This window comes from Vigna radiata, unplaced genomic scaffold, assembly GCF_000741045.1.
Source record: "Vigna radiata var. radiata cultivar VC1973A unplaced genomic scaffold, Vradiata_ver6 scaffold_394, whole genome shotgun sequence".
NCBI lineage: Eukaryota > Viridiplantae > Streptophyta > Magnoliopsida > Fabales > Fabaceae > Vigna > Vigna radiata.
Genome location: NW_014542624.1, coordinates 51,222 through 77,884, shown reverse-complemented (window position 1 = coordinate 77,884; position 26,663 = coordinate 51,222). Strand labels below are relative to the sequence as shown.

Here is a 26,663-nt window from a genome sequence, read left to right as displayed (position 1 = left end):
AAAATAATAGTCAATTATACTATATTGTCTTGTCACTTAACAGTATATTTAAAAAAAAATAATTGAAATTGAAATAAAATTAAAAATAAAACAATATTCTACAACGTGAGTACTACTACTAGTAAATTTTTTGTGGAGAATAACAAATTAGAATAATTTGTCACAAAAATACCAAATTTAAATTAATTATATATATATTATTCACATGTGGTATCCACTTGTAAAATAATAGTCAATTATACTATATTGTGACTTAACAGTATATTTTAAAAAAGTTAAATTAAAATTGAAATAAAACAATATTCTACAACGTACTAGTAAAGTTTTTGAAGAGAATAAAAATACCAAAATTTAAATTAATTAAAATTTGAAATTCAAACCAATTGGGGAGATCGGGTCGGATCTAAAAAACCCGTTCACCATGTGGTAGATGTTGCCCGGTTAGCTAGACAATTGTTTTCCTTATTACGCAAACGTAGGTTCAGGAGGCAGAGACTCTCAACCAGCAAATGAGGGAGTTATGCTTATATTGTGCTTCATGCATGCAAATTCCCAAATCTCCAGGCGATAGGAGAATGAATATGTGAACGGACTCGGAGAAACGCATATAGATTTTGAGTTGTTTCCGTGGTTCACACACATAAGTGAATGTGAACAAATTCTATGATCCTGTTTTTTTCATCTCTGAAAGAAAATGTCCGCATCGCAATCTCTTGGAGGTCCTTCCCGCTGCGGCCGAGTTGTAGGTCCATCACTGGACAAGATCATCAAGAACGCCGCCTGGCGTAAGCACTCTCACCTTGTCTCTTCGTGCAAATCCATCCTTGACAAGCTCGAATCCCTCTCTGACTCTGACTCTAGTTCAGGCGACACCCAATCTCCTGTTCCAGGCCTTTCCTCTTCAGATGCCGACAGTGTCCTTCAACCTCTCTTTCTCGCGCTTGACTCTGCCTACCCTAAGGTTGTTGAGCCTGCTCTTGAATGCACCTTTAAATTGTTCTCTCTCGGCCTTATCCGCGGGGAGATCAATCGCCCCGCCAATTCGAATGCTTCGCAGTCCGACGTTGTCTTTAATATGATTGATGCTATCTGTAAGTCGGGTGGCCTTGGGGAGGAGGCAGTTGAGCTATGGGTGCTGAGAGTATTGCTCTCGGCTGTAAGATCCCCCAGCATTTTGATCCGGGCAGACAGTCTCATTCAAATTGTGAGAACATGTTATAATGTATACCTCGGGGGAGTCAACGGCACTAATCAGATCTGTGCTAAATCGGTTCTTGCCCAGATCATGATCATTGTTTTCACCAGAGTCGAGGAAGACTCCATGGATGTCTTCCTTAGAAAGGTTCCTGTCAGTGAACTTTTGGAATTCACAGATAAGAATTTGAACGAGGGCAATTCCATACACTTTTGCCAAAATTTTATCAACGAGATAATGGAGGCCAGTGAGGGTCCTCCTATCAAACCATCTTCAATATCACTTCCTGTGGAAGTCCAGAAAGTCCGTATACCGTTGCCCAAAGCAGCGGATGAAACAGGTACCGACAAGTCGGATAATGAAGCTGGAGCTGATGGTAGTAAAATAAGGGAGGATGGTTTTCTTCTTTTTAAAAACTTGTGCAAACTGTCCATGAAATTCTCATCTCAACAGCACCCTGATGATCGTATCCTCTTGAGAGGGAAAATTTTGTCATTAGAGCTCCTTAAGGTAGTCATGGATACTGGTGGTTCAGTATGGCGCGTGAATGAGAGGCAAGTAATGTTATACCTACGATTCTCTTACAATCACTGTTTGTTGATTGTAATTTTTCATCTAGTATACATTTTTATTCTATTCAGGGGCCTTTTGAAGTGTGACTTTCACTTTCACAGAGATATAAGAAGTAATGAAACTAATGGATTACAATTACTCACATTCTCTTACAATCACTATTTGTTGAATGTAATTTTCGTCTCTATTTTTTGCATAACTCACACAGAATGAATTTTTATTCTATTTAAGGGTTTCTTGAAGTGACACTTTCACTTATATAGAGATGTGAGAATTAGAGAAACTAGTGGATTACAATTGCTCACATTTGTTGTTAAGTTTGAATTTGGATCTCTGGCATGTTATGTTGTGGGAGTTTTCACTCAAGCTGTATGAAAGACAGAAATTCATTTATACGTCCGCAGTTTCCCACTCATTAACAGGATCAAAGCAAACAATTTGGTACAGATTTGTAGTTCTTGTATTATAATGGCGCTGCTTTTTTGAGCTTCTTGGGGAATTCTTGGTGTGTCCTCTTGATGGAAACCAAGGGAAGTTTCTTTTGTAGTTGGACTGAGCACTCAAGTTCCAAAGAGGTGAAGAAGAGTTAGGAAGAAGAACCTTGCTTAAGGTTAGATTCTTGGATGTGTTTTAGTTAGGTTTTGTTCAGCTAGCTTAAGGAAGAAAGGAAAGAAGGTAGGTTGGTTTTGGTTATAAGGTTACTGGCTAGTTCTTGAAGTGTTTCTTGGAGGCTCAAGAGGTTAGAGGTTGCAAATGCTATGAATAGAAGATGCTAGCTTTGAATTCTGGTTTGGGGTTTGAAGGGTTTTGTTGCGGACAGCTGGGGATGGATGATTATAGGTTTGGTTTGAATTGTGGAAGCTATTTGGATGGTGTAGTGTAAAAAGGCTGAGAGCTATGGAAGGCCTTGGAAGATGGTTCTTGGTTGTTTGCTTGGATGGTTTGGTTGGGAATGAGGTGTCTAAGCTTGGCCACTTGATCCCTATTTATAAGAGCTTGGCAGTGAGCAAGCCAAGTCCAAACACAAAGAAAACGCCTAGATTAGCCATTCCAACTTAGGTTTAAGTATCCTATAAACCGAACAATGCAATCTATAAGTAATTGACCCCAAATGATGCTATAATATGAGTACAAGGCTGCTTAACCCTTTCTAAGCTATATCTACTAATTCTAAGAGTTCTAATGGTCTTGTTGGCTTGATGAATTTCTTCCTCTTTCTCTTTATCCTTGCTTCTTGTCAAAACTCCTTTAGAAGCCTCCTTGATGGCTTGGACTCTCTTATCCCTTTCTTGAGCTTTTTCCTTGCTTCTTGTAGTTACTCCTCCATGTGTAAGTGTCCCTTCATCCATGACCACACCACCTTCGTTGGAGCAAAATTTGAAAATATTTGGTAAATTAAAATAGAACATTAAAATTTAGTTGAAGATGTTATCGGGGTAGTCCTTTGGTGTATTTGGTTGGATAGGAATGCTGATATCATAGGAAATCTCTTTGCCCTTGAACTTGTTAGGTAATGGGCTTATATTTTGATGGCAACCTCCTTGGCTTGGTTGGGCCAAAGCTAGGAGATGTGCATGGAGGAGTGTTTCCTTGGATGAATGGTGCAGAAATGTGGTGGTAAATGGTCCAAGGATGATGAGCTAATGTATGAATGATGTAGAAGCTCAAAACCTCTAGGAGATATGGTGGTGGTGGTGTAGTGTTTGGTGGCTCCAAGAGAGGTTAGGCCAACTCAAGGAGGAAGGTGACTAGAGGGGCCTCATGGGTTGCTCTAGTCTTGATCTAAGATGAGTAGTCTGGCCAAAAATGGGCAGCATAACATCAAAGATGAAATACAAGGGTGGAGACACCTCTATTTATAGGCCAAGGATGTCTCCTTCTAACCCTAAAAGCATGATCTCTCACCTTTGCTCTCATTGGCCAAAAATGAGGCCTTCTAACCTCTACATGATGGGAAGACATGTGGCCACTCACAAAACACAATCCTCTCCATTCCTAGAGTGTCATGTGGCCACTACTAAAAGTAAATACTCTCCACTCCTAGGGTGCCATGTGGCTACCTTTTAAAAAGAAAATCCTCTCCAATGGAAGCATGACACATGACACACACTTTCCACTTGGTTTGGATGTCTAACTTTTAAGGAAAATCCTATGTTACTTGGGCCTTAATACAAGCCTTAAACAAACCTACACTACATGGCCTAATACAATGGCCTAAACTCCTACACTACTCTTCAATCCATGCTTCATAATGGTTCCAAAGGTGGTCCACAAGGTAGAGTTGACACCATCTTCAAGGATGACTTTAACTTTCTTGAAAGTGCTTGACCATGGCTAAGGGAGTTTCCATCGTATTTATGGTTTTTCTTTACTCTTTTTTTAATAGAAATGAGAGTTTTAAGGCATCACTTTTTTGTTTGCCATCCTAACTATTTTGGCACCACAAATATCAATCGTAGGGAACACCTCAAAATTTCATAAAAGAAATAAGAAAATGCAATAAATCATAAGGGGACCAAACCTAACCCACTAATCCCTAACCATATAAAAGGGTAGAAGAAAGGTGAAATTCAAGATTGGAGATTGGGTTTACTAGAAGATCCAACCTTATAAGCTAAAAGAATTAGCCAAGAGAACTAATCAAAATTTGAGTCCTAGATATTATGGGCCTTATGAAATAAGTGAAAGAGTGGGAGAGGTAGCTTATAAATTGAAGTTGCAAGAAGGTAGCAAGGTCCATCTAGTTTTTCATGTTTCCTTATTCAAGCCAATGGTGTGAACAGAGGTAATGGTGCAGCCACTTCCTCTGTGTATAACTGTGAATTGGGAGCTGGAAATGCAACTAGAAAAGATTCTAGCTCTTACAGAAGGAGAAGACAAGGCCTCGGAGGTGTTAGTCAAATGGAAGGGTATGCCATCATGTGACAATTTGTGAGAATCTCTACAAAATATGGAGAATTACTTCCCTGAACTTCACCTTGAGGACAAGGTGAAAATTATGAGGGATGGAGTTGATACGAGTATGAGTTTAAAAGAAAAGGGCAAAGTGGGAAGTTCAGTGAGGTGTATGAAAGGAAGAAGTGGAAACCTATTTCTTGGGGTCCACCAGCACACACCCAATCATTGGGATCTTAACAGAATTGTTGTGTGGCAGGTGAGCTGGAGGTGGGATCTGGTGAGGAATATTTTCTGTTTTGAAGAGAGAGAATGGGAGAATATAGAGGGGAGGAGCATGTGGGGAGAGGGGGGAGGGAGGTGGAATTTGGGACTTGGGATTGAGGTCAATGTATCATGTATAGTGAGCAAACCTTCTCCTCTGTAGTTTTGGACAGAGTGAGCAATAATTTACAGATTTCTTTTTTTCTCTTCTCCTACTCTGCTGATTGCTATCACATAGCATCATGGCAGCTGATAGTTATGGATAACCTGTCACAATATTTTTTTCAGAGTGGCAATTACAGATGAGATCAGGTATGTTGTGGTTGTATCAGCCTTAGTCCATCATGCTATCAATGAGCTAAAAATCCATTTTGCCTTCCCACTTTTCCTGATATAAATGACAAGCAGGATGTTTTCCCCGTTGAAGTCCAGAAGCATAATATTGATCCATGGCATCTTTTAGCTCTGCACTCCTATGTTTTTAGAACCTGGGTTTTTTAGAAATAAAACATATGCAACGTTACTAATACGTGATAGTCAAACAATCTTTAGATTTCCTCCAATTCAATTTTACATAAAAGCACACAACACATAAAGGTGGACTTCCACTTCATGCAAGAGATGGTTGTCTAATTTTGGGGCACTACTTGCTTTTCAAAATTCGAATAAATGTTGGAAATAGGAATATTTTAGAAGATAAGAGTTTCTTTTAAGTTTATTTTGTCCAAATGACATAATTGGTATAGCTAGGTTCCTTGCGTCTTAGAATGCAGGTACTTTAACTATTCTCTTTTAAGTTGTTTTGGCATTAAATAAATTTTGTAATACTCTTGATTGTAAATAATTAATGGATGTGTTTGTTAAGTCTCTTGAGTGCCTTGGTTTTTTATGTTTTGTAATAGCTCGGTTCATATAATATATATGATCGAACTTAAGATGGAGTATGAAAATAGTATCATATAGAGTATTCTTGTTTGTGTGTTCAATGGCATTGACTTAGTCGTATGTGAAAAGGTTCTTTCCCTAGGATCTTTTTCTTTTTCAATATTATTGATAATAATTTGTCATGACACCTATATTTTTCTTTTACATGGTGCAGGTTTCTCAATGCCATCAAGCAATATCTTTGCTTGTCATTATTAAAGAACAGTGCACTCTCAGCAATGGCCATTTTCCAACTTCAGTGTTCCATTTTCATGAACTTGTTAACAAAATTCAGATCAGGCTTGAAAAAGGAAATCGGCATGTTCTTTCCCATGCTTATCCTTCGAGTTCTAGAGAATGTTCTTCAGCCTAGTTTTCTACAAAAGATGACCGTTCTCAATTTATTGGACAAAATATCTCAGGATCCTCAGATTATTATTGACATTTTTGTCAACTATGATTGTGATGTGGATGCTTCAAACATATTTGAAAGGTATCTTGCTTTTGTGATATTTTGCTGTTCTTATACCCTGTTAGTGGTCGGTTTCCAAGAACAGAAATGGGTTAATACTTCAAAAGGCTTACATAATAATTAAACTTGATTACCAAACAAAAATGACGAATAATCATGTTTTCATTTATTGATAGAAAAAAAAGAATGCTGACTAACTTCAATCCTAGGAGTATCTTGGGATTTGTATTGGGGCAAAGGGATTTGGATTTTTTGGGTGTAATTGGTTCAAATTAGGATTGTTGAATACTTTATCTACAATTTTGAACATTACAATTAGTTCTATCAGAAATATAATATAAAGGAGAGTTGTGCTAGGCTTTTTATTACTAATGTTAAACTTTTCGATGTACCAAACATGGATCACTCACAAGATTTTTGCTAATGCTCGTTTGTTATCCACAAGTAACATGCAGTGTGAGTCAAGTATAATGTCAAATTAAATGAGCTAGAGCGGGTACATCAGCACCTAGATGTAGTGTTAAATGAGCGAGATTGCTCACATTTTCTAGGATGGATGTGTATAAAGAAGCTAGTTTAGAAGTGTCTGATTAGGAATGCTACTTGGAATATTGGTACTTTGACAGGTAATTCTTTAGTGGTGGATGACATGTTTTGGAGGAGGATACAAGCTGTCTCTTAAGAATATCAAATGGGCTTGAGAAAATAGCTATAGAGCTTGATACTGCATGATTTAAACTTTAATAAATAGGGAGAGTTAGAGGAAAACTGGTAGGATGTTATTGTAAACAGGGATTTGAAAGACTTCAACTATATAAGAAAGTAAAGAATTATTTTATTGACAATAATCGCAAAAATTACATTCTCATCACAGACCAATCAAACTCCAAAATAAGGAAATAACAATATGTTTAAATGAATGGAAAGATTCTAAATGTATTTTTGCTTCATCAATATAGAGATGTTGAGTATTTTTTTTATCCTAATAAAAATATGTTTGTAACAAGTTCTGATGAAAGATTATGTTGTTTAGAGTAGAATGTCATGTTGAGGGCTTCACTGAGTCACTGGGTTTTAGGGTCATACCTGTTTCCTTGCTTGTGTTATTGAGAAATTTGCTTAAATGGTGTACTTGGAGCATTGTCTGTTCCAAGAGTTAAAGCTTATTCAAGGTCTGCAGTATGAATATAATAGACAGTTTTTTATTTACTTATGTTTGTTTTGTTTTGCATCGTGTTTTAGTATTTAAACTCTTATAATTCCATCAGATATTTTCAGGATTGTCAATGGCCTTCTGAAAACTGCTTTGGGACCACCTACAGGGTCAACTACAGCTTTGTCTCCAGCACAGGATATTACTTTTCGACATGAATCTGTGAAGTGCTTGGTCAGTATTATTAAGTCAATGGGAGCGTGGATGGACCAGCAGATAAGGATAGGAGATTTTGATGTAGTAAAGAGCCCAGAAAGCAGTAGCACTGCCGAAACTTATCTAATGTCAAATGTAGAAGAAGGAAATGCTTCTGATCATGAGCTGCATCCTGATGTGAATTCTGAATTTTCAGATGCTGCCACATTAGAGCAACGTCGAGCATATAAAATTGAACTTCAGGTATCCAGTACTTGGTTCAGAGGACTACTAATGTTATATCATCATCATGTTAAATTATCCTCTTATACTAGCATAGGATTCAGTTATGATTGGTGATTTTACCTACACAAAAACCTGTGTGTGTTTCTGTCTGCAATTTCTTTTCTATCTCTCCTGCTCCAACAAATTCCATTTTTGCATAATTACACCTTCCTGAGCTTCAAATGTTCATGTTCTGTGCTGATTTTTTTTTCTGGGTTAAATGCAGAGAGGCATATCACTTTTTAATCGAAAACCTCCAAAGGGTATTGAATTTTTGATAAGCAACAAAAAAGTTGGTAGTTCTCCAGAACAAGTGGCACTGTTCTTGAAGAACACAGCTGGCCTTGATGAGACCAAGATTGGTGACTATTTGGGAGAAAGGGAAGAGTTTTGTCTAAAAGTTATGCATGCGTATGTAGATTCCTTTAACTTCAAAGAGATGGATTTTGGTGAAGCTATTCGGTTTTTCCTTCAGGGCTTCAGGTTGCCTGGTGAGGCACAAAAAATTGATCGCATCATGGAGAAGTTTGCTGAGCGCTACTGCAAATGCAACCCTAGTTCTTTTAGCAGTGCAGATACTGCCTACATTCTCGCTTACTCTGTGATAATGCTTAATACAGATGCTCATAACAATATGGTGAAAGATAAGGTTTGACGTTGCTGAATCTTTTATATCATGTCTTAGGCTCAGCAGTTAGACTATCAGCTCTGTGAATTAATTGGTGCCCAATCTTGTTGTGGTTTATTTTCTATCAGGCTTAACTAAAATTTAATGATTGATACATCCTATTTTACTGATGAAATTTGAATAATAATAATAGAAAATTATCCTTTGAAGGCAATTTGGTTTAGACACATTATTCTGAATATGGCTTTGAAAATATCAGTAATTTTCTCATTCCATTTATTTGTCTTCTTCTGGTAGTTATGTTAAATTTTAGCTGTCAGGGAAACACAGTGAACACCATGAACGATCACATTTAAAATTATTTTGAAAAGTACTTATATTGATCTACTGTTTTACAAAATTGAGATTGTAAGGATATCTTGCAATGCCAAATATAGGTTTGACCTGATTTTTGTGGTGCATATTCTCTGTTAATGACTTTCCAGATGACTAAAGCTGATTTTGTTCGAAACAACCGAGGAATAGATGATGGAAAGGATTTAGCAGAAGAATACCTCGGGGCACTTTATGACCAAATTGTTAAAAATGAAATTAAAATGAATGCCGATTCTTCTGCTCCTCAAGATAAACAAGCAAATAGCTTCAATAGATTGCTAGGATTAGAAGGTATACTCAATCTTGTGAACTGGAAGCAGAGTGAGGAAAAAGCAGTGGGTGCAAATGGGCTTCTCATTCGGCATATTCAGGAGCAATTTAAATCAAGTTCGCGAAAATCAGAGTAAGCTAAGACAGTGCTCATTGTTTGGATTTGTATTTTTAGGTTTATACTTGTCTTTGGTCCCTTAAACTTGGGTCTAATTTGCTTTTGTTTTTCAAATTTGGAAGTGATTTTTTCATTCCTCTAATTTGGAAATAGCTCCCCTTTGGTCCCCATTAGGGGGACTCATGATTACTGAGAAGAACCTTAAGGGCTAAAAATGGACTATTTTCGTTGTAGGGAATGAAGATAATCATTTTTTAATTTGGAGATCTAAAGGAACTAAGCACATAGTCAAGGGACCAAAAAGATACTCAAAAGTTATTTATATTATTATTAATTTTTTTGGAAGTGCATTTGGTTTCAGAACTGGACCAGCTAAGCTCTTTCTTCTTTGGTCCCCATTAGGGGGCCTCACGATTACTGAAAATAACCTTAAGGGCTAAAAGTGGACTATTTTCGTTGTAGGGAATGAAAATAATCATTTTTTATTTTAATTTGGGAGATCTAAACGAAACTAAACACATACTTGAGGGACCAAAGAGATATTCAAAAGTTATTTATATTATTATTAATTTTTTTGGAAGTGCATTTTGTTTCTTTTTGATTTGGCTGTTTTCAATGGATTTTTTTATTTACATATTTTTGAGTGCATGTGATGAGTAAGATTTTCCTATGAAGTGGTTGGTCATATGAATTGAGTGTCTAGAGTATAGTAGAGCGTTTAGAGTATAGTAGAGAGGACTAAATTATGTACCATGAGGTATGAAGGGAAGTAGAAAAGAAAGGCACAAAATGGCTTGTTATATAGATATGAAAGGTAGTTTAACAAGATCATGAGATTGGGGATAATGCTAGACGAGTAGAGAAGTACCTTAATCCCTATGTATGAGTATGAAAACAAGGATGACTTACGAAAGTAGGCTAATTATATAGATATTAAGCGCATAGCCATAAGATGAAGCTACATGAGAGGGTAATTAAGAAGTTATTACAGAAAGTGATTTTCGTTTTATCTTTGGGAGGTTAATTGAAGGAGCAGTAGCTCAAAGATTAATGGAGAGACATTGGAGGAATTAATGGAGACATTAGAGGATTAAAAGGAATAGTCACCAACATGGAAAAGCCATATATTGTGGCAGGAGTAAGAGATGAAAGGAGTTTCTCTATCTTGTAGTAAGAAAAAAAAAGATATGTAAGACAGTGTCACAATTAAAGTGAGCCTGTTTAGGTACAAACTAGAAAAGCTTTTGAAGCTTCTCTATTGGAAATATAGAGCTTTTCCATCTAGAGAAGGTCTCAAAAGCTCTTTTTGCTTTGCATTCAGACAAACTCAATTTGAACATAAAATGAAACACCACAAAAGATTTTTGTCTGTCTACAGGACTGCACTAATGGTGAGCTTCAATCCAGTCTCTTTAACTTGGTCTCGGTCAGAAACCGTGATTGGTGTGATAGAGATTGGCATGATGTATTTTAGGAAGGTTTATATTTGATATGCTGTAATTTTGTAACAGTTTTGTGCTGTCTTTATTAGGTTCATTAGGTTCATTTATAGTTGATTAATCCCGTAATCATAGGGATTTATTCCTCTGATAATATGCAGTCCATATTTCCTAAAATATACTTCCTAAAATATACTGCAGACTTATGTATTTATATAGGGGTTAATAACCTCTTGGAATAATAAGAAAAGTATTCTATTCCTTCTAAATCTGAGATGGTATCAGAGCTCCCGATCCTTGGGAGTCTCTGACCGTGCCTTTAAACCAAAACTGTAGCCTTGATTGCTGCGCAACAGTTAACCTAAAAAGCAGCCTTCATTGTTGCACCACCTTTAGGCCTTTTTACAAGCCTTCATTGCAGCGCAACCCTCTCTACCTTGATCGCATCTGGGTATGGCTGAAGTCGTGAATTTGGAAACAGGGGACAAATTCCAGACTGCTGGAGAGCTACAAAATGTTCATTCCGCTTATCGATTAAATGGGAAAAACTACCTCAAATGGTCTCAAATCATTAAGACCATCTTGAAAGGAAAAGGGAAGATCAGTCACCTGACGGGTGATGCACCTGGTGCGACTGATCCCAAATTCAAATCATGGGATGAAGAAGACTCCTTGATCATGGCGTGGCTGTGGAATTCAATGGTCCCAGAAATCAGTGATACCTGCATGTTTCTGAAATCAGCAAAGGATATTTGGGAGGCAGTCGAACAAACATACTCTAAGGCCAAGGATGTTGCCCAAATCTATGATGTAAAAGTGAAAACCGTGGCTGCCAAACAGGGAAACAAATCCATTACAGAATATGCCAATCAACTCAAGTCTCTATGGATGGAATTGGATCACTATCGAGTTATAAAAGCAAAGTGTTCAGAAGACTCAGCAATTCTGAAAGAGTATATTGAACAAGATAGGGTCTATGATTTTTTGGTAGGCCTAAATCCTGAGTATGACCAAGTCCGAATTCAAATCCTGGGAAAAGAGAAAGTCCCAGGGCTTAATGAAGTGGTGGCCATTATCCGAAGTGAAGAAAGCAGAAGAGGGCTGATGTTGGAGACCTCAACCACCGAAAACTCTGCAATGATAGCTGAAGGAGGAACAACCATGGTTTCCAATCAGAGGAAAAACTGGGTTCCTAGTATGGAGAAAAAACATGAGGAGATTTGGTGTACCCATTGTAAGAAGCCTCGTCACACAAGGGAAGGGAAAAGTGCTGGAAATTACATGGAAAGCCCCCAAGCCGAGAATGGGACTGTAAGATGGAAAGACCTCAAGTAGAGAATGGGGCTCGAGAGGAGAAGATGGGAAAACCCCAAGCCGAGAATGGGGGCCGAAAAACCCAAGTCGAGAATGGGGANCGAAAGGAGGACNACAGAAAAAAGGAGGGCAAGGGCAAGCATACATTGCTAATGGACAAGGTGAAGAAATTGTCCAGTTGAATCATGAAGAGATAGAACGGGTAAGATCCATCCTTAGTAAATTGGAGAAGCCCACAGGTANGTGCTCTTTGACATATTCGGGTAAGTTTCCACTTTTGTTTAGGCTTAATGTTTCAGATACACCATATACACATTACTGGATATTAGACTCTGGAGCCACTGACCATATGACCCCCCTATCCAAATACTTCTCCACATATTCCCCATGTCCTAGCAACAAGAAAATTTCCACAGCAGATGGAACCCTCATAACTGCAGTCGGACAAGGAGATGTCCAAATAAGCCCATCCATGACTTTAAAAAATGTTCTTCATGTCCCTAAACTATCTACCAACCTGATTTCCATACAAAAACTCACCAAAGATCTTTCATGTAATGTTGTTTTTGACAGCAACACATGTATATTGCAGNACAAGAACTCGGGGAGGACGATTGGACATGCTAGAGAATGGAATGGCCTATATTACATGGAGGACCCTAATCTGCCTAACAAGAGTCTCATTTCTAAATCCACCNTGACCAATAAAGAGAAAGCTCAANTTCATCATTGTCGGCTAGGACATCCGTCATTTCAAGTTATAAAATTACTTTTCCCTTCCTTGTTTAAAAATTTAAATGTGGAGAGTCTCCATTGTGAGGTGTGCGAGTTTGCGAAACACAAACGTGTACCTTTTCCCATTAGNAACAAGATGAGTCCTTTCCCGTTTTCCCTTGTTCACACTGATGTATGGGGTCCTGCATATGTTCCTAATATTTCAGGTGCAAAATGGTTTTTAACATTCATTGATGATTGTACTCGAGTGACTTGGGTTTTTTTTGTTGAAACAAAAATCTGAAGTTAGCTCTGTGTTTGTCCAGTTTGTCTCAATGATTAAAAATCAATTTGGGGTCAATATCAAAAGAATTAGGTCCGACAATGCCAAGGACTACTTTAATTTTGTTCTAAACTCTTTTTGCCAAAAGGAAGGGATAATCCATGAGTCCTCATGTGTGAACACACCCCAACAGAATGGGATTGCAGAAAGGAAAAATGGTCACCTTTTAGATCAAACTAGAGCTCTACTTTTTCAAAATCATGTTCCTAAGAGATTTTGGGGGGAAGCCCTTCTTACTACCACCTATCTAATCAATAGGTTACCTACTAAAGTTTTAAATTCAAAAAGTCCCATGGAAGTTTTATCCTCATTCTACCCACACCTAGACCCTACAAATAACCTCCAACCTAAAATATTTGGGTGTGTTTCCTTTGTACATGTTCATAGTAATGAAAGGGGAAAATTGGATCCTAGGGCTGTCAAATGTGTTTTCTTAGGGTACTCTACCACAAAAAAGGGATACAAATGTTATCAACCTCTTTCCAAGAAATTCTATGTGTCAAGAGATGTCACCTTCAACGAAAAAGAGAGCTACTTCAAACAACCTCATCTTCAAGGGGAGAATGTAAGAGAGGAAGATGAGACTCTCATGTTCCCAAACATAATGTTTGGACCTGAAATTGGTGGGACAAATGGGCTTGAAATTGGTGGGACAAATGGCATCGCTGTTCCTGAAATTGAGGGAGGAATTGAACCTGCACCTGAACTAGAAACTGCACCTGAACCAGTGAGACCTGCACCTGATGGCGGCGGAAAATTTGGGAAAAATATGGTATATTCAAGGAGAGAAAAGGCCATTCTAGAACCTGACAATGTCCAAGAATCCAATCCACCATCACTACATGAGGTAACACCTTCAAATCCTATAAATTCCAATGATTCTAATGAACTTGTTTATGAAAATTTAAAAGTGCAGGTAGACCAAACTCTTGACCTACCCATTGCCCTTAGAAAGGGAACTAGAACATGCACCCAACAACCACTTTACCCACTATCAAATTTCTTATCCTTTGAAAAATTCTCACCTACCCATAAAACTTTTCTCACTAACCTCAACTCCACACACACCTTCCTCTGTATCTGAAGCATTGTCTGACAGGAAATGGAAACAGGCCATGGATGTGGAAATGGAGGCGTTAAACAAAAATGGGACCTGGGAACTTGTCACCCTACCTCCTGGAAAAAAACCAGTAGGGTGTAAGTGGCTATATGCAATAAAGTATAGGGCGGATGGAACCATCGAACGTTACAAAGCAAGGTTGGTGGCCAAAGGCTTCACTCAAACCTATGGAGTTGATTACTTGGAGACATTTGCCCCGGTTGCTAAGATGAACACGGTCAGAGTAATATTGTCACTAGCAGCAAATAATGATTGGGATTTGCAGCAGTTTGATGTGAAGAATGCTTTTCTAGATGGAGACCTTGAAGAAGAAATATACATGGAATTGTCCCCTGGTTACAATGGACAGGCTACTGCTGGAACTCTTTACAAGTTAAGAAAGGCTCTATATGGGCTGAAAAAATCCCCAAGAGCATGGTTTGGAAGATTTACCAAAGTTATGACAGGTTTGGGCTACAAACAAAGCCAAGGGGATCACACTTTATTTATCAAACATTCAGTTTCAGGGGGAGTAACAATTCTATTAGTATATGTAGATGATATTATAGTAAGTGGAGATGACAAAAAGGAACAACAAGTGTTAAGCGAATGCCTTGCCACCGAGTTTGAGATCAAGACCCTAGGGAGGCTTAAATATTTCTTAGGAATTGAAGTGGCTCATTCCAAGAAAGGAATCTTTATATCTCAACAAAAGTATTGTTGGAAGTCCCACATCGACTTGAGATGAGGCCATTTAAGTGTATATAAGTGGGTGCAAACCTCACCCTCTAAGCCGGTTTTGTGGGGTTGAGTTAGGCTTAAAGTCCACTTTTAACATGATATCAGAGCCATGATTAGAGCCTATCCTAGCGATTTCTGTTGTCGTTGGGCATGTTGTTTCACCTGCTATCGGGCCGCTATCGGACCACCCATTAAAAAAGTCTAATCCCACGCTCGAGATGTATATACCTCGGCGTGAGGGGGTGTGTTGGAAGTCCCACATCGACTAGAGATGAGGCCATTTAAGTGTATATAAGTGGGTGCAAACCTCACCTTACTAAGCCGGTTTTGTGGGGTTGAGTTAGGCTTAAAGTCCACTTCTAACAAGTATATTACTGACTTGCTTAAAGAAACAGGAAAGACAGGCTGCAGACCAGCAAGCACCCCAGTTGATCCAAATATAAAATTGGGAAGTATGGAGGAGGATGTTGTTGTGGACAAGGAAATGTATCAAAGACTTGTGGGAAGGCTTATTTACTTATCTCACACTAGACTAGACATTGCGTTTGCTGTGAGTCTTGTCAGCCAGTTTATGCACCAACCAAAGGAAGCACATTTACAAGCTGCTCTTAGAATTGTCCAGTACTTGAAAGGGACTCCCGGAAGAGGAATTTTGTTTAAACAGAACAAGAGTGTAAGTCTTGAGGCATACACAGATGNGGACTATGCGGGGNCAGTGGTAGATAGGAGATCANCCACGGGATACTGCACCTTCCTTGGTGGAAACTTAGTTACTTGGAAGAGTAAAAAACAGAATGTAGTGGCTAGATCAAGTGCGGAAGCAGAATTTCGAGCAATGGCCCACGGAATATGTGAACTTCTATGGCTGAAGATTATATTAGAAGACTTGAGGATAAAGTGGGATGAACCAATGAGGTTATACTGTGACAATAAATCTGCAATTAGCATAGCCCACAACCCGGTACAGCATGATAGAATTAAACATATTGAGGTTGATAGACACTTTATCAAGGAAAAACTGGACAGTGGCATGATTTGCACACCATATGTATCCACCCAGAACCAACTTGCGGACATACTCACCAAGGGGCTGAACTGCATTAACTTTGAAAGAATCATATCCAAGCTGGGAATGGAAAACACCTATTCACCAGCTTGAGGGGGAGTGTCAGAAACCATGATTGGTGTGATAGAGATTGGCATGATGTATTTTAGGAAGGTTTATATTTGATATGCTGTAATTTTGTAACAGTTTTGTGCTCTTTATTAGGTTCATTTATAGTTGATTAATCCCGTAATCATAGGGATTTATTCCTCTGATAATATGCAGTCCATATTTCCTAAAATATACTGCAGACTTATGTATTTATATAGGGATTAATAACCTCTTGGAATAATAAGAAAATTATTCTATTCCTTCTAAATCTGAGAGTCTTGGATGTTCTTTTCCTTACTAGAGAACCAAGTAGTCTATACCCAAAAATATAAACCCGGTGTCCACCAGCACAAGTTGTTAATCATGTATCTAAAAACATTTAATTTTGTTTTGAAAGTGGTTAACTACTCTTAGTTATCTCCGTAACTTCACTGCAGTTAACCATATCTGACAGTCACAGTCAATAACCTCATAACAGTGTTAACAACTTGTGAAACAAAGTTAATCATATTTGCACATGTAATTAACCATGTGAGATAGTCAATAACTCATGACATCATTAACCACTCATGAATCAAAGTAACTATCATTAAAAATATCATTATTCTCGTGACTCTATTAGTCATATATTGATAATATATACAATCAAGTTTATTTTCTTTTAACCACTTGTGAATAAAACTAACCAGATTTATACATACAATTAAATGGTTAATTATACATATAATTAACCACATTGTACTTGCTAATATATCCATGAGGCAGATACCATATAATACATGCATTTTGCAAATGATATGTCCTGGTTGGGGAGTTAAGAAAAGAAATAAATGGGAAGCAATACGGGTGGAGATAAACTTTTGAAGCTTGACTTTCGTTTATGTAAAGGGAAATGAAGTGTATGAAATGGAAGTTTAGCTAGAGGTGCACAAATTTTAGCATGGGCATGAAACTCGAACACCAAACCATACCCACAATCATGCCTTCAATCATTAAGTATCTTGGTTATAATACAAAATGACAGGGAAATAGAGGGAAATGTAAACCAAAGTATTAAAGTGGGATGGAGGAAATATAAATTGTTTCAGGTTTCATTTGTGATAGAAAAGTATCACTCAAGCTTAAGGGAAAGTTTTACTACATAACTACAAGATTAGTGATATTGTGCGAGACTGAATGTCAGTCAGTGAAAGCCAACAATGAGAAAATTTCAATCTTGAAGATATTAGAATGTTATGACGGTGATATTGTGCGAGACTGAATGTCGGTCATTGAAAGCCAACATCGAGAAAATTTCATTCTTGAAGATATTAGAATGTTATGATGGCATGCAGACAAGTTTGAGGATGAATGCGCTTGAGAAATATTAGGTAGCAGCTATTGTTAAAAAAAAAAGAGATGGTAGGTGGCTTGAGCTTTTGTAGAGAAGACCTGACGAAGTCCCAATAAGGACAGTATATCAGATAGATTGTAGTCTATTAGTGAGATGTATAGGTAAACCAAGTAATAGGGAAAATATTAAGATTTAGATTTAAATAATGTCTATTGACAGAAATTTGAGGGGATTTCATCTTTTGATACATGTCTTCTGACCCAACCTGGTGGTAAAAGGTTATTGTTATTTGTTGTTATATATTTATTGTCATGTATTAGCTCTGCACCTTACATCCTTTCCATATTTGCATTTTTCTTTTCCTTGAAGGCTTATGCTATTTGGTCAATATTTATTACATGAGTGATGTTATCTTTCTATACATTTCATAGTTTAGACATTCTATTTACCTGTTTTTGCAGATCTGCGTATCATGTTGTCACAGATGTGGCTATATTGAGGTTTATGGTCGAAGTTTGTTGGGGGCCTATGCTGGCTGCATTCAGTGTAACAATTGACCAGAGTGATGACAGGGTAACTACTTCTCAATGCTTACAAGGATTTCGACATGCTGTGCATGTTACTGCAGTGATGGGCATGCAGACTCAAAGGGATGCTTTTGTTACATCTGTTGCCAAATTTACGTATCTACATTGTGCTGGAGATATGAAACAAAAAAATGTTGATGCTGTCAAGGTAATTGAATCTTGATTTAACTGTCATCAACATTACTCAAATCAAATAATTTACATAAACATATTCTCCTTTTCCGTTTATAATGACGGTTGCCAATTTCACACACTTGAAAGGTTTAATCTGAAAAAAAGAAGATTCTTATTCAATTGATGCATTTGAAACAATACATCAGTCTCTATATATAGAGAGAACTCTAACCCTAATGTAATAATTATAAAGAAAACTCTAGAATCTTCTAACAATTTCTAACAACTTCTATCAACTTCTAGTAATACATTTAATATTATACCAACAACTTCTAGTAATGAATTTAATATCCTACTAACAACATTTCCTCAATCTAGTGAATGGATATCTTTCATTTCTGGCTTGCGTGTGAGATCATGGAATCAGGCTCAATGGGAAGACTTCTTGTAAACGAATCTACTAACTATAGCCTAGATGGGACATACGTAGGAAGTAGTGATAAGGTCACTATCCAATTTCTCTTTAATACAATGTCAATTTATCTCTGTTTGGTCCTATCACGTTGAACTGGATTGTGAAGAATACTAATGACTTATTATCACAATAACGGATCATAGGTTCTTCACATGTCACTTTAAGATCATTTGGAATAATTCTCAGCCATAACAATTCACACTCCCCTTGTGCCATAGCTCGGAATTCAGCCTCTACACTAGACCTTGCAACAACATTTTGTTTCTTACTTTTCCAAGTCACCAAATTTACAGCCAAGAACATGCAATATCCTAAGTTGAATTTCCTACACGTTACAGACCATACATAATCCCAAATGCATAGATGGTAGTGAGAAAACTTTGGTGCTACATAGATGGTAGTGAGAAAACTTTGGTGCTACATAGATAGGTTTTTGGAAGATACAAAGTGAGAAATAGGATACTTGGTACAAGACCAAGTTCCTTTTCTCAAACCAATGGGAAAGCCATCAAGGTCAGGCTCACAATTAATATTCAAGGAATTTTCCAAAGGTTCAAGGGTGTTAGAAGAAGGAGCACTTACTCCCGAGTTAGGTGATTGCTGCTATTGCTGGATCAAGCTAGGTTGCTTTTGTCTCTTTTGATATTGTATATGGAAGAAAGTCTCTAGATGACAAATATCCAGAGTTGTCCTTGACTTGGGAACATAGATGCCTTTATTAGGAGTACCTTAAAAACCATGACTAATTTTTGGAGCTAACACTGACTCGAGAACAAAGATGCCCTTGTTAGGAGCAGCTTCAAAGATATCCATACGAGATATGTCAAGAAAAGTATCAAGTGTACCATGAGTAGTATGAGACGATTCTTGTATGAAAGGGACAAAAGATGACTCGAGATTTAAAAGAACTCTCCCCTTGAAGTTGAGGGACATTCATAAAAAGATGTAGTTTCATAAAAAAAAAAGCAATTTATTAGAGGTAAAAAAAATTCAACTCAGAGAATGGTAAGAATGATATCTCTTTTTATTAGATGCATAACCAACAAATATGCATTTAACAACTTCAAGATCTAACTTTCGACGAAATTGACTATGAATATGGACAAACACAATACATCCAAACATCTGACTTTGAAGACTAGAAAGGAAAGGAACATATGGAAATAAGGAAGACACGAACTCAATGGGTCTCAGACCATCTAAAACTCAGAAAGGGTAATCGGTTAATAAGATAGGCAGTAATGAGGACAACCACTCCCCAACAAGATTTAGGGACATTAAGTTGGAAAAGAAGTGTTTGTGTCACCTCAAGAAGATGCCTATTTTTTCTTTTAGCAATGTCATTTTGTTGTGGTGTATCCAACAAGTAAATTCATAAACAACACTATTTTCATAAAGAAATTTAGACATGTCATGATTTATATATTCGCTCTCATTATTAGAACATAAACATTTAATTGACTTTCCAAGTTGTGTTTTTACCATATGGAAGAATTTGACAAATAAGGAGGGTAAATTGAGAAAATGAGGGATATCCTAGATGATAGTGGAGTAGCCAAATTTGAGAGGACTCAAAAGTAGTGCAAGAATGGAGACATGAGGTACCTGTTTGAGTACTAATATTATCTTTAGTTCCCAAGTTGTTAAAACAATACAACCTTCCCTGTTACTTAACAGTTCAAATCGTCCTCCACGTGGCAAGATCTTGGAAAGCACAATGAGTAGGAAAGAAGGTTACAAAATACTTTAGGTCATGGGTAAGTTTATTAACAGAAATAAGATTATTAGAAAGGTTTGGAACATAAAGAACATCTTTAAGGTTGAGGGATGGCAAGAGAGAAAAGTTATTGGGATACAAGTCCCATTGGCAACAATAATGTGGTTACTAAAAAGAGAAACATATGATGTTAAAAGAGATGAAGTCAAGAACGCAAGAGTCATTACATAAAAGTTTTAGAAACATAAAAAGAAGAATTGAAGTTCTTACCGGTCATGACTGGAGAGAAAGTACCAGAGGTTGACTTAGTGATAGACTCCATGAGAGATTTCAATCATTCAATTTCAGCATCTAGTGCATGTATATCTGAAGATAGAAGCTCTACATTGCTTAGTGGAGCTGCCATGCTTAAATAAATAATAGAGATTATTTAAAAGGTTTGACACTCCAGCGAAAATCTGGTGACAGCTTTGACGATGGCTCCAAGCAGCAAAGGTCTGTGGATAGTAAATGGGTTGTGGCAACAGTGATAAAACCACATTGGGTGCACTTCAAGCATCCTCAATATTTAAAGGATATGAGTGCACTTTAGGCAACCCTAAAAAGAACCGTAACTAAGATGGTAAAGAAGAATTGCATAAGCAATGCTCCCAAGATTCGAAGCTTTGATACCAATGTGAAAGGATTAATCTGAAAGAAAGAAAATTCTTATTCAATTAATGCATTTGAAACGGTACATTAGCCTCTATATATATAGAACTCTAACCCTAAAGTGATAATTACAAAGAAATCTTTAGAATCTTCTAACAATTTCTAGTAATACATTTAATATTATACCAACAATTTCTAGTATTGCATTTCATATCCTACTAACAACACACTATATATTAGTGTCATTCTATTTCTAGTCATATTGGTCTTCTATCAAAAAAGCAATAATGAATGGATTACTTTGATTTGTACATTGTTTTTATCATGTGAATGAGCCACTTAATGTCATGTATGTCATTGTAATATCTTTTAAATATTTTTTTTTTCAGGCAATAATATCGATTGCAATTGAAGATGGAGATCATCTATTTGAAGCATGGGAACACATATTAACTTGCCTCTCCCGAATTGAGCACTTACAACTGTTAGGTGAAGGTGCTCCAAGTGATGCAACGTTCTTCAATTCAAGTAATTATGAAACCGATGAGAAAGCACCGAAAACATTAGGTTTCTCTCCTTTTAAGAAAGGAACACTCCAGAATCCAGCCATGGTGGCTGTGGTTCGTGGTAGTTCGTATGACAGTACAAGTATTGGTGTCAATGCTTCAGCAATATTAACAACAGAACAGATAAATAATTTCATTTCAAACTTAAATCTACTGGACCAGATTGGGAACTTTGAATTGAACCATGTTTTTGCTCATAGTCAACGGCTGAATGGGGAAGCAATAGTTGCATTTGTCAAAGCACTTTGCAAAGTTTCCATCTCGGAATTACAGTCTCCAACAGATCCCCGAGTATTTGGTCTCACTAAAATAGTAGAAATTGCGTAAGTTTCCTTGTCCTTTTTATGATAGATGTTCTCTTTGTAAAATTCATTCTGATCTCTTAGGTAACGTTTTTTATATATGGAGTTTGCAAAGTGAATATAAATCATGTACATATAATGTTAATTGGTATATCTTTTGAAATGAGGGAGATGCTTCTTGCATGAAAAGGGATCTTTTGTTGATTTTATTAGTCCTTAAGAAAAGGATTGTGATGTTCTCTCAACCACGTTCTATATAGTTTGTAATTGATGAGTCTAAGTTATTTTCTTGCACATTTATGATTATAATTCTAGTGATCATTAAAACTACTTAAGTTATGACTAGAACATGGTTGCATTTGCAGGCATTATAATATGAACCGCATCAGATTAGTATGGTCTCGCATATGGAATGTTCTCTCAGATTTCTTTGTGTCAGTTGGATTGTCAGAAAACTTGTCAGTTGCAATCTTTGCAATGGATTCCCTGAGACAACTTGCAATGAAATTTTTGGAGCGTGAGGAGCTGGCTAATTACAACTTTCAGAATGAATTTTTGAGACCATTCGTAATCGTTATGCAAAAAAGCAACACCACAGAAATTAGAGAATTAATTGTTCGTTGTATTTCACAGATGGTCCTTAGTCGAGTCAGTAATGTGAAATCTGGCTGGAAAAGTGTTTTTATGGTAATGTTGAAGTTGGCTTGATTCCCCCTCACCTCCCCCAAACCCATGTTTGAGATATGGTTTCAAACTATTTGATAAAAAAAAAATAATTAGTCAAACATTGCTCAATTGTTTTTATTAACAAAAGTGAAACAAATTAAAAAGTACTTTGTGTTTGTTTACTGTTTTTTTTTTTTGAGAAAAATATACATTTGATTACTTGCATACACAAGAGATGCATTGAAGATAGAAATGGTTACAGTTGTTGTCTAGTTTTTAATTCATTATCATTGAAACATATGATTTTATTATTTTGTTGGCAATTTAGATTGTCCAAGTGATATATTTCAGGAATGAATGTTAATAGTTAAATTATTGATCTAAGTTTGTACCCACTAAAACAGCTTCTTCAAAAGAAAATGAATACAAACAAAACAAAAGGGACTTCAAGGATGCATATCCAGTCAAACTATTGAGGGTTTTCAAGAATCTAAATGTAATACACAAGTTTGGTATACCAGCAAATTGTTATTATAATTTCATTTAGCGAGTTTTCCTCTTACACCATGTTCAGATAATGGCCATCATAAATTTACATGTCATGTGTTAGCATTGGTGAATTGAGACAATGAAACAATCATGACTTCTCATGCAATGTTTTTGGCTCAGGTTTTCACAGCTGCTGCAGCTGATGAGCGGAAGAATATTGTATTATTAGCATTTGAGACCATGGAGAAAATAGTGCGTGAATTTTTTCCTTATATTACTGAGACAGAGACAATGACCTTCACCGATTGTGTCCGCTGCCTTTTGACATTTACAAATAGCCGATTCAACAGTGATGTTAGCCTCAATGCAATTGCATTTATTCGTTTCTGTGCAGTCAGACTTGCTGATGGAGGACTTGTTTACAATAAGAAGAGCAGTGTTGATGGCCCATCGGTTGTTGCACAAGGCCATACTGATAACGATGATCATGTTTCTTTTTGGAATCCTTTGCTATCAGGTAATATGCCTTTAGATGATTTGACTTAAAATTGTTTGTACTGTTTAAACCGATTTTGTATAATTGAGTAGATTAAAATCACTTTTTAAGATGATATTAAAGTCTATCCTAACAAGATTTATCGTGCTACTTGTCATCAAGTTATTATTGGACTACTTGTTAATATCTAATCTAATGTTCAAATTGTCAAATTTTTAATGTGAGGTGTATTGGATCCCACATTGAATAAATATATGATAAAATTATATATATAAGTAAAAATGTAAACCTCATATTTCAAGTCGATTTAGTGGAATTGTATTAGATGTAAAATCCACTTTTTAAGATATTCCAAATAAATGTTATTTCTTGCATTTCTGTTGAATATGCACTTTAGGACGGTATGTTGCTTTTCTATTAAGTTTTTCAAGCTAAAATCTTGATTGATGATTGCTGCGTTTTGTCAACAGAATTGCTTATTAGATGTAACAAATAAATGTATCTTTAGCTCCATGTTTGTGTAAAAAAAGTCAAACAATTAGTGGCTTAACACCATTCTTTGCAGTAGATAACCTAAATCTGCATAAGGATATTTCAGGCCTTATTTTCCAAAAATATTACCTGTTCTTTCTGCTTCAAGTTAATATTCTGATATTTCATTGCAGGGTTATCAAAACTAACTTCCGATCCTAGATCAGCTATCAGAAAGAGTTCTTTGGAGGTGCTTTTTAATATATTGAAGGATCATGGTCATCTATTCTCCCACACGTTTTGGAATAGCATTTTCTGTTCTGTTATTTTCCCTGTATATAATTCAGTGTCTGGAAAGAGAGAGGTGAATGTACAAGAAGACCAGTCCTCACCTTCTTCAGTATCTGTGCATACTGAAGGAAGCTCATGGGATTCTGAGGCTTATTCAGTAGCAGCAGAAGGTTTAATAGATATATTTGTCACCTTCTTTGATGAGGTGAGGTCTCAGCTACCAGGGGTGGTGTTGGTACTGACAGGGTTCATTAAAAGTCCTGTTCAGGGTCCAGCTAGTACTGGAGTTGCTGGATTAGTGCGTCTCACAGATGACCTAGGTAACAGGCTTTCAGCAGAGGAATGGAAAGAGATCTTTCTGTGTTTGAAAGATGCAGCTATGTCAACAGTACAGGGATTCATGAAAGTCTTGAGAACCATGAATAATATCGAGGTGCCTCACTTTTCACAGCCTTCCACGGACTTGGAAAGTTCTTCTGATCATGACTTGACAAATGATGAATTTGATGATGACAATCTGCAAACGGCCACCTATGTTGTGTCCAGAACGAAGAGCCATATTGCTATGCAGCTACTGATTGCACAGGTTTACTTATTGCTTTTGTTGTATGTATATTAGTTAACAATTAAAACACAAGCAGTAAATTTCTAGTATTCAATCTATACATGCATCCACGGAATTTAAATTGTAATCCACTAATTTTTTTTTATTTCTTTCAAGAAAGTCTTTTTTAAGACTTACGTAGTTCAAGCTTGATACGAGTTTGAGGGCATTTTTCTGTGTTCCATTTGCAGGTTACAATTGATATGTACAAAAAGCATCAGAAACTTTTATCTGCAGCCAGCATCAAAGTCCTCATTGAATTATATTCATCTATGGCTTTACATGCTCGTGAGGTGAACAGAGAGTCAATCCTACTGAAGAAGTTGCAGAAAGCTTGCTCCATCTTAGAAATATCTGGCCCTCCCATGGTTCATTTTGAAAATGAGTCTTTCCAGAATCACCTCAACTTCTTACAAAATTTACATCTCCGGAATCATTTTGAGCATGACGAAATAGACCTGGAACAAGAGTTAGTTGCTGTGTGTGAAAACGTATTGGACATATACCTAAGTTGTTCTGGTTCTGTTTCCACTCTTCACAAGCATGATACCTTGCTCTCTCCACACCGAAAATTGCCCGTCAGTTCAGCAAAGAAGGAAGAGATAGCTGCTAGGACATCTTTAGTCATCTCAGCATTGCATGGGTTGACTGGGCTGAAAAAGGATTCATTCAGACGGTATATTCCACAGTTCTTTCACTTACTGGTTGATCTTGTAAGGAGCGAACACACCTCTGGAGAAGTTCAACATGCCCTGAGTAATATTTTCCGTTCAGCTGTTGGCCAAATTATAATGGATTAAATTTAGTTTTGGGATACTTTGTTTCTGGATGTTGCTGAATTTCCATCAGCATTTCCATACAAGATACCCAACGAGCCAATACATGGTCATATCTTGATTTATTCACCATTGTTGTCTAGGTTTATTCTTGTTTTTTTTTTATTGTATGTGCCATTAATGTAAATGAGAAATTTATTTCAAGCGGAATACTGAGGTACCAGATTTACTGATCGAGCTGTCAGGGACCAAGGCTTCAGCTCCTTTTATTTTTAAGGCAATGGCGTAGGAATTAAGATATACAATTAATATTCTTACCTTTTTAAGTTGTTATGGGATTTCTTATTATATCATTAACTTATTGATTAATTTTCTTACACTTTATTTTCAATCTCTGGCAAATTTGTAAAATAATTTGTTATTTGGAGAAAACTTTTACATGTGATATCACCACAAAGTTAACTATCGTATTAAATGCTATCTACATTATAGAAAAATAATTTATTTCAACTTTAAATCAATATAATTTAAATACATTAATGTTTTTAACATTATGTAACAAATTATTTAATATAACATGAATTGTTGTGATTATAATATGATAGCAATTATATTGTGAATCAGCCATTTACATTGTCTATAATTCAAACCAACATGATACGGCAAACCTTACTGAAATGGATAGATATTTCAAAACAAATTTCGATAAAAGTCTAAGATTTCGAATAGTAAACATTTTCACTAAAGGGTTTGCTCAGGAGACATTTCAGGATATTTTGTAAACATGTTGAGAATAATTAATGTTCATCTATTGGAGTGTTGTAAATAATATATTATTAGGATAAAAACAATTCTCAATAATTTCATAATAATTAGAAAATACTATTCTTAGAATCTTCTTATTTATTTCAATGTGTTTTTATTTTATTATTTTTAAACTTTTAGTTATTAAATATAGATACGATGAGAATG

The 26,663-nt window shown here is 36.5% G+C and overlaps 1 protein-coding gene across 2 annotated transcripts; it reads left to right on the top strand.

Moving 5' to 3' along the window:
* Positions 1–468: 468 nt before the first annotated feature.
* Positions 469–26,048, top strand: LOC106780513 (brefeldin A-inhibited guanine nucleotide-exchange protein 1). Of its 2 annotated transcripts, XM_014668810.2 has the most exons (11): positions 469–1,749; positions 6,027–6,344; positions 7,602–7,935; positions 8,183–8,605; positions 9,070–9,362; positions 17,948–18,221; positions 21,420–21,919; positions 22,264–22,585; positions 23,234–23,570; positions 24,215–24,897; positions 25,107–26,048. In XM_014668810.2, exons 1-11 carry the CDS (start codon positions 695–697, stop codon positions 25,713–25,715), a joined length of 5,148 nt encoding a protein of 1,715 aa, XP_014524296.1. In that variant the 5' UTR covers positions 469–694; the 3' UTR covers positions 25,716–26,048. The 2 variants fall into 2 exon arrangements, with proteins under 2 accessions (XP_014524296.1, XP_022632725.1); XM_022777004.1 differs by lacking the exon at positions 469–1,749 and having other exon boundaries at positions 6,187–6,344; positions 7,592–7,935.
* The last annotated feature ends 615 nt before the right edge of the window (positions 26,049–26,663 follow it).